Source organism: Leuresthes tenuis, unplaced genomic scaffold (assembly GCF_036924035.1).
Source record: "Leuresthes tenuis unplaced genomic scaffold, fLeuTen1.0.hap1 SCAF_6, whole genome shotgun sequence".
Classification (NCBI taxonomy): Eukaryota; Metazoa; Chordata; class Actinopteri; order Atheriniformes; family Atherinopsidae; genus Leuresthes; species Leuresthes tenuis.
This window is the reverse complement of record NW_027325360.1, coordinates 6,153,170-6,170,662: the sequence shown is the minus strand read 5'-3', so window position 1 is coordinate 6,170,662 and position 17,493 is coordinate 6,153,170. Positions and strand designations below refer to the sequence as shown.

General features: G+C 37.9%; 1 protein-coding gene across 1 annotated transcript; it reads left to right on the top strand.

Moving 5' to 3' along the window:
- Positions 1-755: 755 nt before the first annotated feature.
- LOC140309457 (SEC14-like protein 2) lies at positions 756-17,094 on the top strand. Its single transcript, XM_072387315.1, has 12 exons — positions 756-1,165; positions 4,175-4,250; positions 7,433-7,476; positions 8,373-8,435; positions 8,533-8,721; positions 9,392-9,487; positions 9,575-9,635; positions 9,773-9,856; positions 9,962-10,068; positions 15,006-15,145; positions 15,731-15,900; positions 15,980-17,094. Exons 1-12 carry the CDS (start codon positions 1,112-1,114, stop codon positions 16,129-16,131), a joined length of 1,236 nt encoding a protein of 411 aa, XP_072243416.1. The 5' UTR covers positions 756-1,111; the 3' UTR covers positions 16,132-17,094.
- Positions 17,095-17,493: the final 399 nt, after the last annotated feature.

Sequence of the window (17,493 nt, the reverse complement as noted above, 5' to 3'; positions counted from 1 at the left end):
GTTAAAATCCGTTAATACCGTCCAGTTAACGCTTCCCTCACGCAACAAAGAGTGTTGTAAGAAGTGAAGTACCGCTCTCATTTCCTTCTTCGCTTTAAAGCTCCGCTCGATCAGTTTATATTACATATATCCTGCCATGAAAAACATTAGACTGGGTTTTTATTTCTATTATGAGGGAGATAACGGAATATACTCTGTCAAGTTAATACATTTAGTTTGGAATAAGCCCCTGAAAACCAAAAATCGAGCTATTTGTATCTGTTCCTGTTTGCAATTGCGTAGTACGACTTTTATCTACTCAAGAAAATCCACCAAAATGTGTGTTTACTTGTCGGTTTGCAGGAGTGATTAAAGATATTTACTGAATAGCCAAATGTAAACAAAAAAACATTTAAAACAAATTTAGCCTTGTGTGCGCATGTGCAGGTTTGAGGGCTTGTTACCAAAGATGGCATATTGCCTATAACTGAATTCAATGCCCCCCAAAAGTAACACATTTTAAATAAAGGTACATTTTAAAAATCTAATACCAAAGCGTCATGCTTCCAATGTACGATCAATGGATAAACATATCTTATTTTCAATGACCTGCCAATAAATATCATTAAAAATGTTGTCCAAAATATGATTCAAGGTTTAGGGTTCATACTTGTTAAGGTGTAACGTATATCTGTATTTTCATGTGTAATGGATACCTTTTGAGACAGCAACCCATACTAACCACGGTGAGCCCGTTCATGGAAGCTTTTCAACAGCTATTCTATCACGGGCGTGTCTTGTTTTTCAGTGGGACATCTTCCGTACACAGAGTAACCCTCTTCTTATTTCTCATATCTTTGGCCGAGTCAGTCGGTTGGTTGAATTAGAGCTCTTGCGGCCGCTGTGACAGTCGTGTTTACCTTTTTATTATTCTCATATTTTCCACCTGCAGGCAGCAGACAGCGAGGATTTCAAGATACTCAAGCTGTGAATGAGCATCACGGGGCGGTGACGAAGATAGAACCCCCCTGTCACGGTTAACGTAGGCGGCGTTCTTCCTTAATCTGTCTGTCCATTAAATTGACTTTGAAGAAGCGCTGCTGTCGTTATCTCGCGGCTTTAGGTTGCAGACATGAGCGGAAGAGTGGGAGACCTAAGCCCTAAACAGGCTGAAGCATTAGAACAGGTAAGTTTTCTAATATTAATACAAATAATTAGATAATAACTGGTATATACTTAGATATCCACAATAACTGTTTTTAAATTTATTTGTCTTTGTCACGTGAGCTGTGACACAAACTGTAGAGGTTCTTGTTTTTGCTCGCAACACATGCGATGAAATGATCGTTCCTCATAGTATGTGCCTACATCATTTTCTTAAAATCTCAATAAATGTCACACAGTTTTAGAACATCACACAGCTCGCAAGAGATCTGTCTCAGTCACAGCCCCAAACCCTAAAATGTCCAATTTCAGTCAGATTTGACTATGATGACAAAGCAAAAAATCTTGACTTCATATCATTCAGAAGCAGCAAATATTTGGTATTCAAGACTGATAAATGGACAAAAGATCAAAGTTGCTACAGGTTTAGTCAAGCAACCAACTGATTAAATGTTGCAATTCTGAACTTCCTTTTTTTTTAGGACTTTGAACTTATGAGTAAAATTTGATCATGTTTCTGACCATTAATGAAGTAATTACCTACAGATTATGAAAACTCCAAGGTCTTCTATAGAAAGTAAAAGACATGAACTACCCACCATGACATCAAAGTCTTCCAATTCAGCATTTTTGCTGTTGCCACCTCAAACTCATGAAAGTGGACCTTTAAGCTGTTGTGTGTCAAATGTATAAGAAAACTTGTATCAGAGAGCCCATCATATTGTAGGCCTAAAATAATAACATTTCTATAGTAGTTTACTCAAAATTTACCCGATAACAAAACGCTGTTATAATGAAGACAAGTAACTCGTGATTGAGTCTAAGATAATAATAAAAAAAAAAAAATTATTAAGCTAATTTTCTTACAGGCTTAATCGTCCAACCACAGGTCTCACCCCCTGCTGGCTATTAAAAAGATTGCAGGTTTCGGGCGCCTCTGCAGCGGCTTCATTTTTCAGACCAGGAGGCAACTTCCATATTTTAAATAAAACCTCTGGTCTCTCTCACAAATATGCACCAGCAAGCGCATTTACCACTTTATTTAATTTTCACTTGATAGGTGACTCATATGACCGCAATTTAAATCTCTAGATCTTTTTTTTTTTTTTTTTACAAATAAAGATAATATATTTGAATATCTTTAAAAGCTGAGAACAGTTTTCTTCAGATAAAATTTAATTATTCAATACTAAAACTATGTTTCAGACACTTGAATTTTGAATGGCCGTTTTCTTTGTAAACTGACGCTAGTATTCTTACTCCTTCATAAACATTCTTTAAAGGGGTTCATTCACTAAACTATTTCAAAGGATTTGTTCAACATAAAGTAATTAGTACAACTTATAATCCTTAATTCAAATCAGACAAAGAATACTTTTGTTCGTGTTCACCTCACGCTTGCATAGGGATTCACATCCAGTTAAGAGGCTGCAGGGTACAGTACTGCTATGATTCAAATAGAAGCTTTAGTTCTTTTTCAGCAGCTGTTATTAGCTGTTCAGCTCTTGATGCTCTAATTTATGCTTGTTAGGATGAAGAGTGTTTCATTTCTATCTGGCTTGATTGTAAAAGTAAATGATTGCTTCTTATCTATACTGAACACATCTTTTAGCATCAGAAGGATCTGTTACTGAGTCAGCTTGGAGATGGTGCCAGGTGGAAACTCTACAAACAAGCAGAACTTAAGAGCTTAAAGGTAGTCATAAGGATGTAGCATGCTGTGACATGTGCTTTAAACAACAGTGCAGATAACTTTGCTACAGCAATCTGGGACAGGCTCTTTCCTGTTTCAACATGACAGATATTATGAGTCTTAAGTCAAGTCCAAATGCAACGTGATGTAGGAGAATTTCACCCAGTCCAGTCAGTGCAGTCCTCCAACTTCAGCTCCATGCAACATTTTAGGATGATATTAGGAGTTGGCTGAGTGTGATACTTTCCTGCCAGAAATCTCACTTCCATCCAGAAATGGAAAGTTGTGGAAAAGAGTGGAGCTATTAATGCAGCACATAGACTATTGTTAACACGTTGTCCACCAATTTTGAACATTGGGGGGTTAATTCCCAGCTCCTTTTGTTCACATGTTGAAGTGTCCATGTGCAAGAACACAATATCTTCCACCCATTGTGCACATCAGTGTGTGCACGATAGAGAAATACAACACTATGTGAATGGTTGACTGTGACTTGTATTGTAGACAGTTCAGAAGCCCAAGAAGAACAGAGAAGTGCAATATGAGTGTGGTTCATTTACATTCCCTAAAGCACTTTCCAAAACACAGTTACAAAGGGTTTTACAAAACATGGTGAAAATAAAGCAACAAAGACATAAATTCAGTGCTTTAAATCTGATAGAACGGAATGAATAATTATGACAGGTAAAATGAATAAATCCACAAATAAAGTGCTTTTCAAATCAAATTACAGATAATTGTTATTCACACTTAATTCACTGTTGTTTCATTCAGCTTTAGCTAGAAAGCACCAATACAGTAACCATTAAAAACTGTTTTAAAACACCTCACAAAACTCACTCCCTTAGAGGCAATCCTATGTGACAGTGGTGGCCAACAACCCCCCCATCCTTTTCACCCACTCCATTCTTAGTATGCAGTGTGTTTTTTTCCTTCTACCATTGTTAGACAAAATAAGCAAGTTTAACACGGCAACCTCAACAGGAAAATGCCTGATGATTTAATAAAGTAAATAACTGGAAATATTTTGTATGTTGCTTTTGTGTCCACATACATGTGTTGTTAAACACATAAATGTGCCACAAGGGCTGCTTGGACCCATTTTTGTACCTGTGCTAAACATATTTACAGGCAACAGAAAAGTGACATTAAACATATGTAGGTGAAACTGGAATTTTGTCATCTGAAATTTAAAGCACCAAAATGAAAACAGAAACGACTTTTAAATGGAGAAAATAACTGTGTTTTTCACTTCCATGCTCTTAACTGGGAAGTTTTGGTTTGACATGTCCCTGAAAGTCATACGGTTTCTTCTTTCTGTCCTTTATTTGGCCATAGTTTCGAGCAAGGATTCAGGATATTCTTCCCCAACTTCCAGCACAGCATGACCATTTCCTGTTACGTTGGCTCAGAGGTTAGTTGAAAACAGTATGGCACTCTGCATCTCCCTGACCAAAACTTGCACTCAAAGAAAATGTCTCCTCTAATCCCTCTGCTTTAGGGTAAATTTGTTCTTTCTCTTGATAGCGTTAACCCTGTGCACTCATAAAACAAAGCTGTTGGTGTTGTCACACTTTAGCAGTAAGCAGAAGCTGCAGTCGTTTATTACATGAAAGGATGTGATGCAACACGTGTAAAGAGTGTTTACAGAAGTTGAGAAAGAGACTCATACAGATTTTATGCCTGAATTTGATGGTCAAACCACAAAATAAACCAAACCTACTCGGAGAACTAGCCCAGCCTTTAAAAAAACACTTTTCAGAGTAAAGTCAACTGATTCCAAGAGTCTGATTTTCATTAAGTCGTTTGAGATTTTACGAACAAACTTTAGAAGAAATGCAAAGCTAAAACTTGCTCTGATTATTTCAGCAGCAGAGGTCCAGCACTCTGCGTATCAAGCTAATCCAGAGCTAATCATATTAAAGGTGCACTACAATGGCAACAGCCCATCTGCTGCTGTGTTTCTGTTCAACTCCTGGGTTCAAGTTTCTTGGATTTTCATGATAAAGAAAAGTAGTTTCATATCAAGAACTCAGAGTGGCATTGAGGGTGCATTGTTCTGTTTAATTAGGCTTTACTAAATGACCATGGCAGTTGTGAAAGGCCTGCTTTCAGCGTCACAGCTCCAAAGATGGACAATGAAGCTTTGTAAGGGCAATGTATGCTTTCAATAAGTCGAGTCACGCCGCTCCTGCATGAATTTAAAGATACAGCTTCTTGAATAGTTTAGTTTCTTGATTTATAGCAAACATCTTGAGATGATTTGCAACTTTATGACAATCTGAATTAGATCATGTGGTAGATTTTATGTTCTTTAAACCCCAGATTAAATTCCTGTGGTGGTCACACCACAAAGCAAAGTCAGGCGGAGCTGGCTGACTGAACACACCCGTATGAAAAGTGTAAAATATCTTCATTCAGACACTAGAGCCCTTATTTTAAGTGGCAAAAAAAGTTTCTCATGTGACCTGCAATGACAGGCGTGATCACCATGCTAAATAATAGTTGTAGAGATAATTGGTAGAAGAGTGTTTTTTTCCCTTTGTCAGAGAAATTTAGTCTCAACTGGAGTTTCTTTCTCTTCTGGTCCTTTAAAAGATGTTTAAAAAAAGAGGCTTGGGATCTCCCTCGTGTTGCTCTGCCTTAGCACCCCTCTGTCCATCTCAGAACACCTTTATCTTTGGACAGCTCCACCTTCAGAGATAAAAAACTGGGGAAATTACACACTTCAATGTGTGATCACCTTCGTACTGCTATGTCAGCTGAACTGGAGCAGTTCAGTAAAAGTAATAGTTTCCTCTTCTGTAGTGTACTTTCTGTCACAGGACACTTGTTTTTAGTCACTTTTGATCACTTGTGTGACTCCTGATTTTCATGTTTAGAAAGCAGAAAATGCGGTGATTTTGACCTTTTATCTGACTTTTCTTCTCAGAGCTGTAGACATATAGCCTTTTAGCAAGATTAGTCACACAAACAAAATTCCAGTATTCAGTATCCAGTGGACCATGACATTTTCACAAAGTGAAAAGTCACTGCCATGTCTCTGGATTTTCTCTACTAGAATGTTGTGAAAGATCTTCGCAGCAATTTTGGGAGTCATCAGATAATGAGCTGCATGTCCTTCTGCCAAACATCATAAACATTATAAACTTTAATCAAAGGTTAACTTTAAAAAATATCAATGTTATGACATGGCAGAAGGTCTTTTGCTAGCTACTATCATCTTACTGTTTACTGAGGACCAAAGCCCATCTCATATAGGACTGGCAGTTATCTTTCAGTTATGTTTCAGTTTGTCATGAAGTGAGGAAAACAGAATGCTGGAAACACTTGAAATCCGACACATCTCAGCCAAGATGACATAAATCTGAATAGTTCTAAAAATTATTACGAGTAACAAGTAAGGTTATGTGATTGGACGCCTAACATCAACACAAACTAGCACACGGCCTGGTTATCTGCTAGAGTCAGCCTCACATTTTCGTATGTTTAAGTCCCTCTGTGTCATTGAGGTTCCAGCTAATGTTCCATCCTGGAACATTATTATGGCAGCATAATCCACTGCTGCAGGAAGTTGTAAGTCTCATGTCACAGCCACAGCACTGTAGTGCTTTCCACCAGACTAATACTCCCTCTAATCGCCTTATTAGACAATGAACTGTCCACTCTGTTCAGCATCACTCATTGTGACACAATGGTTTTAACAAACCGTGTTTAGATCTTATATATAACTGAGTGTGTATTCATTGACTTCATTTGATAACTGACGGGTTGTTCTAAGTTACACCTATTTTGTGAAGTTTTATTCAGTCTTCTTCATGGCGCGGCTGTGGTTCAGGTGGCAGATCAGTGCAAATCACACCTGAGTGGCAAGTCATAATGAACAGTGACAGATGCCAGCTACTGTAACTGAAAGTACAAACAGGAGTGGCGTAGTAAGAAAGACTAAAGGAGGGAAAGGTGGCATAAGAAGGCGGTGTCCCTATCGACATTCTAACATGATCACTATGTGAAAGGGACTGAACATGTTTATGTTACTTGGCAGAAGGTGTCCTTGTTGGAATGCTGCCCCAACAGACAAAACACTGAGACTGGATCTGGTGGGATCATTACATCTAATGATGAGCTGAGCTCAAATCTAGCTCTTATTTCTTGAAATCATTTAAAATGTTTTTAGGAATTCCTTCTGTTCAGCATATTTGGCTTTAAGATCAGGTAGATTTCCAAAGTGTAATAACATTGCCAGCTGACCTTATTTTATCCTTTCAAAGAGTTTAAAGATGCACTATCCTGTGATTTATTAATATTATGAGCTGGGTTTTTTTTATGTATTCGTACAAAGTCCTGAAAAACTTGCAAACAATTGTTTTTTCATATATTTTCATTAAATTGTTCATATTTCAATTTCTTTTCAATTTGCCTTTTTTCATTTTTTCCCTACAGAATGATATATAATAATAATAATTATGGTTTATATGCAGAATTATGCTATAATGAAAAATGTAGTGTGTTGTTGGAAAAGCATTTTAACTCTGACAACGAGTGCTTGTATCAGTCTTGTCTTTCTCCTTTTGACTTTTCCTCAACTTTATTTAGCCAGAAACTTCAATGTCCAGAAGTCTGAGGCCATGCTGCGAAAGGTAACGGACATTAATTATCACTTCAGAAGAACAAGACATCTTTACAGCACCTGCATTTGTTGGAGTATAGTACACATCGTTTAAAGATCCAAAGTACAAACACGTTGGCGTTGCTTCTTTGATTAGTATTCAGGGTGCACTTAGCTACAACACAGGCTGTGCAATACATGAGGGGAGGAGTGGCTTCAGAGGAGAGAGAAACGGTGTGCTAAAGGGTCACTGTGGGCAAAATGAGTCATAACAGCAGCTTGAGGAGATAAGACACAGGGTAAAAGGATTAAATAAGTACTTATGACAGAGTAAGAGACAGCGGCCTTGATTAATCTAGTTGATTATTTCCCACTAGAGGGCAGAAAACCTCAGTCATGGTAAAAAGAAAGTACATCACCTCTTTCAGTTGTATTTTTGTACTTTCAGTTTTATGTATGAGGACTTTAATTAAAGAAAAATCATCTGGTTCTTACCAAGTCTTTGAATTTTAAAACCTACAATGACCAATAATGTATGACATATTACTCCACATTATTATTTATTTGCAGGGAAAAACGCAGAATCTTTTTGTGTTAATTAAGTACATTCAGCAGCTTGCAAAATCACCTTAAACAGCAACAACTTGAAGTAATAATTTTTTGCATGAAAGTCCCATATGTTTGTGGTTGTAATTATCTGCTGGTAAGCATGTGTGTAGTGTGCACTTCCCAGTAAATAAATTATCCTCTACCTGCTGACTGGTCATGTTTGCCTTCATCTTCTGTCTGAAACCCTTTAAGCCAGTTAAATCAGTTCGTTGGGCGTGTGTGGACACGTCCCCGTACAACTAGTCTACGGTAGTAGAATTAAAAGAATACATACTGATTCTACCCTTGAACTCAATATGAACCCATCTTCTTTTCCAGCATCTTGAGTTCAGAAAACAAATTAAAGTAGACACAATAATCACTGACTGGCGTCCACCAGAGGTAAGATGTGAGAAATGATTTACTCATTTTCAAGAGCTGAGCTGGTGAAGCAAGTTGTTTGATGTCTAAAAATGACTTTTTTTTTTACATTTTACAGGTGATAGAGAAATATCTGTCTGGTGGGATGTGTGGTCACGACCGTGAGGGCAGCCCCATCTGGTATGATGTCATTGGACCTATGGATCCCAAAGGCCTCTTCCTGTCTGCATCCAAGCAAGACTTTATCAAGTCCAAGATCAAAGACTGTGAGGTTCTGCAGAAGGAATGTAACCTCCAATCAGAGAGGGTAAGAGAGGAGACTGCTGCCGGTTCACTGTTGATACTAAAGTGTGTTGTGTTGTGGTGCTGTTTACAGAGATTGAGAAAGCATGTCTTTTTTGCTCAAACCTCTGAAATAAGTGACTGCGTGGTACATTTAATGTGAGTGCATCTGTTCTGCAGATGAAACATTAATGAGTGTTTTGCAGAGATCTGTAACCAGTATGTGGACCAGAGACTGTGATTTGAATCGGTTTCTGTCTTATTACAGTTCTTATACTCACTCACTCTGTGACCGACTGACTGACCAAAGACTGCACCCAAAAACCACCACAAAAGAAACAGGCAAAACATAGTAAAGGACAGTATATATAAAGTTATTGATTTGAATGTTTTTGGTGTCGTCAGGAGAGGCCATGGGAATGTCATTGTCCAAGCTTATTTTCCTGATTAGGTCTTAATTTCAGGATTAAAACTCGACATAATAAATTTAATGTGTTTTTTTGTTGGTCACGAAGCTTACCATAGATTAATTTCATTATACTTTATCAGTGTTGGTGTACTGTGGTCAGCAGGAGCCAAAAATTTACCATCAGCCGTGCTTAACAGCAGTGACCTACATCCACCTCCATTTTATATTGTATAGGTTATTTTATACATTAAGTTTTTGCTTTTTCTCTGTGACATTTATCATTCAGCTTGGCAGGAACATTGAGTCCATCACTATGATCTACGATGTTGAAGGTTTGGGACTGAAACACTTATGGAAGCCTGCCATCGAAACATATGGAGAGGTATGGAGTTACACACATTCAGTAAAGACCTTGCTAAAGTAAGCAAACTAAAAGGTTGTTGGCATATTCATTTCTCTGTCTCACCAGATCCTTCAGATGTTTGAAGACAACTATCCAGAAGGTCTGAAGAGGCTGTTTGTCATTAAAGGTAAATTATACCCACCAAAGTAAATTAATGATAGATTAAATGAGGAGCGTAATTAGTTGATCCTTTTTAGTTATGAAAAAGAAATTTAATTAACAATATTGATTTCTCCTTACATTTTAAAACCTTTTCTCCTGCAGCCCCCAAACTCTTCCCTGTGGCCTATAACCTAGTCAAACACTTTCTGAGTGAGAACACACGACAAAAGATATGCATCCTTGGTGGTGAGACTTCTACACATCTCTCCATCCTGTTTAGTAAAACCTGTCACGCAAAAAAACATTTCAGATTCAATGAACCGGAGTGTTGCTGTCGGTCTGCTTTCACAGCAAACTGGCAGGAGGTTTTACTGAAGTACATCGACGCAGAGGAGCTGCCGGCAATGTACGGAGGTAAACTCACAGATCCTGATGGAGATCCTCGCTGTCGGTCCAGGGTGAGTCAACACACCCCTGGGTTCAGGGTTTTTTTCGTGTGCGAAAGGGATGGCTGATAAGTTGGAGGAGACAAGTATCCATCACAGACATACAGTCAACACTTTTGGCTTATGCTTTAAATGCAGCGTGTCCTCTTGGCTGACAGCATTGGCTCAAGCATGGAACACTGGACACAACCTTATGTGTGCTGCCAACAACGGCGATTTTCTAGCTCTCAAACTTTATTTAGTTCTTGTTTAATTTTCAGGTGTAACATTGTCGGCAGGAGAGCTGTTAATGCTCTGGCATAAATATCGCTTCCTGCCACCAACGGCAGAACTTGTAGTCGCATATTTTGAGTAGCCTCTCTCTGCGACCTGTGGGAATGTGGAGTTGAACCTTGTACTCCGCCCAGATCCAAGTTGTTTATGATGTTACTGTAGAAGCCACGCCCTCTAACCTGAACCCTAACCTGTCAAACTACATGTGGACAGAGTTGGACGGTTGAACCGTGCGTGGCAGCCAGTTATATTTGCATATCTTTGACATTTAATGCAAGATTCTGATATCATAGTCTGCTTTTTAGACATTTGGGATCAACATCTGTCTATCCTGATTATCTGTATCATTTATCAACATTTCTAACAAAGTTTTTAAATCAAGTTGAGTTCTATTCCATCAAAATACGGTCGTTTTTTATAATTATCTGTGTCCTCGCAAAGACCCACAGACTGTATACTGAGAGTTACAACCTGAAACTTTATGGCACTCAGTCGACCATGTAAGACACTGATGTGTTGATTTTAGACTAAGAGACATGTTTCCTGACAACAAAGAATACCAACATTGTACAAACAAGCTTTTTCAAACAGATAGAGTTGACAAAAGCAAAAACCAAAGATTGCTGTACTTGTTTTCTTGCTATTTCAAGAATTTGGTATGTTTAATTTACGTTGCTATAGATGTAGTGCAATGACTGGTTCATTGTCAAAGAGAGCGATAAGGTGGACCCCATCCATAATTTCTTGCACGATATTGCTCAGCCATGAAAGCCCCATTTTTACATCAAGTTCATCTTTATGTTGATGAATAAATGTCAATAAAAGAACAATTTTAGCAGATAAACCTAAACTCTGACATGGCAAATATATTCAAAATGATTAGATTCATATTCATCGCACAAAACTGAGTATTTCTAAGTAGTATACATCACACAGTGCCCTCCATAAAGTCATATATTTCTTTGAGTTACCCCTCAGCTGCTCGGTGTAAAATTCAAAACCAAAGACTTTAATTTAAAGTCATGTTCACACGTTTCAGTGCTACCATGTAGAAATTATGACATTTCAGGGCTGAACTGGTCATTCAGGGCTCCTGAAATGAGGGGACAAAAAATCCAAATCCAAAGCAAAGCAGAGGTGGATCTCAAAGAAAAATTTGACTTTGTCCCAAACATTATGGAAGGCACTCTGTATGGCCTAACCCTTCATATTTAAAAAAAATATTGGATTGGATATGAGTTTATTCCAACTACAGCAGATCAGCCCTCCTGTAGACAACAGAATTAGACCTGCAGCTAAGTCAGTGCTGAAATAGTTAACAGAATGGCTGCTTCTGGGTAATCAAGTTTCTGACACTTTTGACTCCTGCCTTGTTTTCTTTTAGTGATTTTGCATCCTGTAGCTTTTAGTAGCTTGCAGCTTTGCTGAATGCCTGGCTAACAACCCTTGTATGCAATGGAAATGTTGCGGATTTACATTTGACTGGCAAAATATATTTAATTTAAGCTCATGTCAGCTCTTTAAACACCAGTTTTTCCCATCCCGTTCAAGCAAGTAATACATAGGAGTTGTATATCACCCAGACTACAAACTCAAATACAGGAGTTTTTAAAACACTGGATCAATGTTCTGCTGATGTTGCGTCTGCGTAAAGGATCTCATTTCACATGAATGAACCAGTCTGTCAAGGTCAATGCAAGCACCATTCTTGACTGTCTGACTGTAGCAGGATGAGTCGATACAGCTGCACAGAAAGTGAACAGTTGACCCTGTCTTTACTGTTATCATACAGGAAACACTTTGGTGTTTAGGTCGCTCAGCGGCATTGAGAGGAAAGTGTGTTGCATGAATTGCATGGAAGACAACTGACAGGAATTTGCATAATGGTGAAAAATAATCAAGAAACACTTCATAAATCAGCCCATATGAGTCATGCATGTGTGACTGTGAACAGTTGGGGGTAAGTTGGCGGTGGGGGCAGCCCATATCAGGTAGTGATGGATCCCACTTCATCCCTCTGCTGTCCTGCCTTGCTATACTGTAGCGTGAGTCATTAAAGTAACACATCCCGTCACACCTGAGATTCTTTTTAGTCAGTGCACTACCAAGCAAATAGGAGCTTCTTTAGTAGTCCAACACCAGCAAATGATGAAAAAACTGATCCTTGTTTGTCACTGTTTCTATAGATAAAAAATTGGGCCCAGGAGAGATGAGGAACAGAAGGAGAAAAATTCATTTTTGACTGCAAAATGTGTTTTTTGATTTTTTTTCTTTCCAACTATTGAACTTGTCTTCTAGTCAGTTTGCTGTGTGTCCTTGACATTGTACTGTTTTATTTTGGTTTATTTCTTATCTGAAAAAAGACCAATGGTATGCAGGCAGTTAGGTGCGGTTTGGTTGTAGCATACAGAACAAGGCATGCATTTAGTAAAAAAAGTCTGTTTTAAGATAGTTGCACTTTTTAATATACAGTGTATTACATATTACACTGTATTTTTTCTTTGTTTGTATAAGACTTACCAAAATAAAATATTATGAGACTGTAAAACTAAAACGAGCTAATTCAGGTGAAATTCCAAAACTGAAATGGAAGCCTTACTGTTGCCACTAACGACGAGCTGTCCAGAGTCACAATGTCAGATTAATTTTAGTGGAGGAACAGAAAATTAAATGAGATAATTTACTTGAGAATGACTAGCTTGTTACCTGGAAAAGCTGGGACTTTTGATTAAAGCACTAATCTTGAAGTTGTAGAGCGAGTTCTCTAATGACGTAGCTAAAGCTGACAAACCCTCAAATGTTCAGTGTTGGTATGTAGGCTTGTGGCTTTGTGATGGAGCCTTATTCTGTGTCACCGTGTTTGCCCGCATCCCAGTGTGTGAGTAGATGGGAATGGTTGAAGCCAGATGCTGTGATCCACCACTAAAAAGAATGTGGGACAGGCGCAAAGTCAGGTGGCCAGTGGCCCCTTACCATTCCCCGTATCTGATGGATTTACTATGACAGGAGGACATTCCAAATATCTGAAGTTGCTTAATCTTAAAACTTATTGAAAACTGAAAATTTTAAGCCTTATTTATCTTGTGAGGTCTTTCTTACTGTTTTCCTTCTTCAGGTTGTTTAGTTCTGCAGAACTTAGAAAAAGTTAAATAACCTTCATTGAGAACTGCCTGATGTTTTGCTTAATGATTCATTGTGTTTTATTTATAGATTCTGCCTTTTTTCTCTCTTCTTTTTGTTTATGGAAGTTGCCAGATAACAGTTAGTGATCAAAGATGATTTTGATCACGAGACACAGAATAACTCTGCTGAGAACTCTGTGAATATTCAGACCAGTGTGCTTCTAAAACTCTTAGGGCCAGAAACATAAACAGTACGTATCCACAAAAAACATGCACATGACATTTCCTCCCCACAGTTATTGGGGAGAGTGAACATGTGTAAACCTTATGCACTCTTAAGACAATGCGTACACAGGTGTTTTGGTCTCTTGTTGGTTATACAACAATTTGGTACTTATACACTGCTTTATATATCTGGCAAAAATATTGCATTTGCAACTTCTGATTTTGTGCTCACAGACGGTTTCAGTCACAAAACAACACTGAGTTTTATGCACCTGGTCCCAGAACCTTCTGTTTGATATTCTTTCCACAAATAATATATCCTGATGAATTTTCTGATGTTCTGCCTTCTGCTGTCCGTTATTTACGCATACAGATAACTGACTTTGGTCCAATCTCAATCTCCACCCTAAAGCTTAATAATTTCCCTTTACAGATTTGACTGACATCACAGCTGCAGTGTTTGAATATGTACGTTTATGAGGGCTTCAAACGGTTTAAAAAGAAGAACAACTGACATTGTCATGCCAGCACATGCGTTCTGGAAACTAATATAAAATAAATGCATTCAAACACACCCCGAGCATGTGTTGGATAGTTGCTCTATAGAATCTTTGAACACATCATTTACTGTCTGTTTGTGATATTTAATTGTTCTTACAGTGTACATTTAAGTCAACGACCAAAAGTCTGGAAAGCCATGGACATAAAAAGTTCCTCTATGGATATTTGAATGAAAGACGTGCATCAAGTGTGCTATAATTTTATTGTCTCTTACACATGAAGGTATTTTTCCCTTCACGAACCACACTTGATTGGCAGTACTGCAGTACTGTAGTAAAGTACTGCAAGGAAATCTGAAAAAGTCCAGACTCATACAAGGGGCGCATAACAAGCCAAAAGTCCATGAGAGCTCCACTGCACTCTACGATTTGAGAATGTGACAGCAGTAAATGGTCCTCATGCACATGAGTGTGGAGACTGGGATTGTCCCGTTAGATTCCGACCATCCATTGGACTCAGTTCACAGCAGGAAATCACTGCTCTCTGTTGGTTTTTCACTGTACTGGAAACTTGCATAACTTGTTTGGTTTGAAATTTGTGTGAATAAACAGAAAAGTGGAAAAAGAGCGAACATTTTGCTGTTCATGTAACATAATAAGCCAGTTTTGTGCAAAAGTCAAAATATTACAAGCATTCATAGATAATTAACAGCATAGTAAGTAAAGCTTTTCTTTTTTCTTCTACCTTTCAACTTCTCAGACAATTGAATACAAATTTGAATACAAATGGTTGATGACTGTGTTTTGATTATCTGTGTCTGTGTTGCAGATAAACCATGTTGGACCAGTACCCCCCTCTTATTATGTGCGGGACCATGTTAAAGTGGATTATGAGCAATGTATGACAGTCAATCGGGGCTCATCTCAGCAGCTGGACTATGAGATCTTGTTCCCAGGCTGTGTTCTCCGGTATGTGCCTTGTCAAAATATTTAGCCCCACCACCTGAGACTTGTTTAATTAAATCAACATTCAACCTTCAGACTGCTGCAGAAATGAGCTCTCTTAACAAATTAGCAATGTGAAAAAGGGATCAGAAAAGTGTGTAAATGTTAGAAATTAGATTGTTATTTTCAGCAAAGAGAAGCATTCTCAGCGCCAAATCAAGACTAGCCTGAGGTTTAAAGAGGGAGAAGTGCACATAGCGCTAAAATACTTCATGGAACCTGGAATAGTTCTATTCAAAACAAGATTAGGCAGATTGAAAGTGAGAAAATCAGATCAATACATCAATTTGGCTTCTTTTTTCACAAAGTCAGAAAATAGTAAATACCTTAAAATAAACCATTTATCTGTTTATTGTTGTCTGGATTTGGTCATCTTGGCTCACTATGGCCTTAAACAAAATAATTATGATCCTAAAGGCAAGCAGAAATTTAGCAAAAGTAAGCAAAAAAGTTAAATGAGTGTGCTGTCTTTATCCAAACCTTATCTGAGAGAAAGGCTTACTATCTCACACTTATATTGCTTATATTTTTCATCCATCATCCTTCTAGGTGGCAGTTTGCCAGTGAAGGTGCAGATATTGGTTTTGGGGTGTTTCTAAAAGCTAAAAAGGGCGAGTGGAAGAAGGCAGGTGAGATGGAGGAAGTCATTCTCAGCCAGCGCTACAATTCTCACTTAGTGCCTGAGGATGGATCACTGACCTGTGAGCGTCCAGGAGTCTGTGAGTGGCCTTTCTGTTGTTCTGAAGTCACTGCAGCATGAAATCCAACCATTTAAAAAAATATTCTACTCCAAAACAGATGTGCTGAGATTTGACAACACCTACAGCATCTTCCAGGCCAAACGAATCAGTTTTACTGTTGAGGTCCTGCTTCCTGACCACTTACAGTCTTCACAGACCAACGGAAAACAAGGCAAACATGTGCAAGAGGAGGGCAACAGCCAGTTGTAACAGCAGTGAGCAGTGATGTGTAGCTGCCATTAGTAAGCACAGCCTGAAACTTGATGTGAACAGGAACATGCATTCACAGTGAATTAAAGTTAATATATATACAAATCAGTCATCCTTTAATCATTTTAGGTGGCCTTACCTACATGGTGTCCATTTGGAAACATCACTTTGCACATTCTGAGCTTAAAAAACATTGACGTGTAAACATGGAGAAACATTAAGGCTGCTTCATGGTTTTAATTTATTTTGTGTTTATGAATGAAAAGCTAATATGTTTATAAATGTGCACCAAGTGAACCAGGTGGTACCACCATAATCTAGTTTTATGATTTAGACTGAACTTTAAAACAGACGAAGTCCATATGAATGTAAGTGCAGAGCGACCATCACATATTGCTTTTCTATGTTCAGATAATTATTTTCTTTTGAGATGTTTTCTGTGTCCTGACAGTTAAACATTGATTTGCTATTTAAGCCACTTGGGCAACAAGATTTAAAGCAAAGACAATGTCAAGATGTTGATCTTTTTTCTTTTTGTGATGTAATTTATGCAATTTAAAGCTTTAGTCAGAGTTATTTCAGTAATGGCTTTGTGTAATGTTAGTAACATTTATGTTTAAATTCATCAATGGTATTAAATATTTATTTAAAGTGAATGTGAATGTTGTAAAATATTCATCTAACCAAACAATTACTAAGTGTAGAGCTGCAGAGATTTAACATTATGTACATATTAACCCTTATATATATATATGCATACTGATGCTGAAAGTGCGCCCCAGGTCTTAATGGGTTAATAAGAGGTGACAACAAAAAAAAGAGTATATTTTACTATGAGTTGCTTTAATACTGTCTCACTCATATGGACCATTATAACTATACAGATGAAGAAGTTTACACATATTCTGAGAATTGTTCCAAATTAAAGTGATAAAGAAATAAAGTTTGATGGGCTTTCATGTATTTTCTTTAAACATTGGCTGCTTTTTCGCTCATTTGCAGTCAGTTTGTACTGAACCATTTTCAGAGAAATACTCATTTTGTTTTACAAGCCACTTGATTCTGACCTTTGAATCATAGATTCATAAATGAGACCAAACACACTGGATGAACCGGTGTGTTGTGTTTACACATAACTGGCACAGTAGCAAAGAATCAGATTCAGACACTGTTCTTAGCAGCCAGTTACAAAGACATGCAATTTCTTCCCATTTCTTTTGTTGTATCTATGAAAAATGTCAAAACAAAGTAAATTTAGTTTAAACACTTGTGTCCCACCTCTGATGTTGAGTTTGAGCTCCTCCCCGAGCATCACGTCGATCTGCAGCACAACATCACCGATTGGCTTCTCCACCCCTGAAC

Excerpts from the sequence above, each read along its gene's own strand:
- LOC140309457 (XM_072387315.1), top strand. The coding sequence starts at position 1,112 with ATGAGCGGAAGAGTGGGAGACCTAAGCCCTAAACAGGCTGAAGCATTA. Across the intron at positions 4,251-7,432 it reads CCTGTTACGTTGGCTCAGAG|CCAGAAACTTCAATGTCCAG; the intron begins GTTAGTTGAAAA and ends AACTTTATTTAG. Across the intron at positions 15,146-15,730 it reads TTCCCAGGCTGTGTTCTCCG|GTGGCAGTTTGCCAGTGAAG; the intron begins GTATGTGCCTTG and ends TCATCCTTCTAG.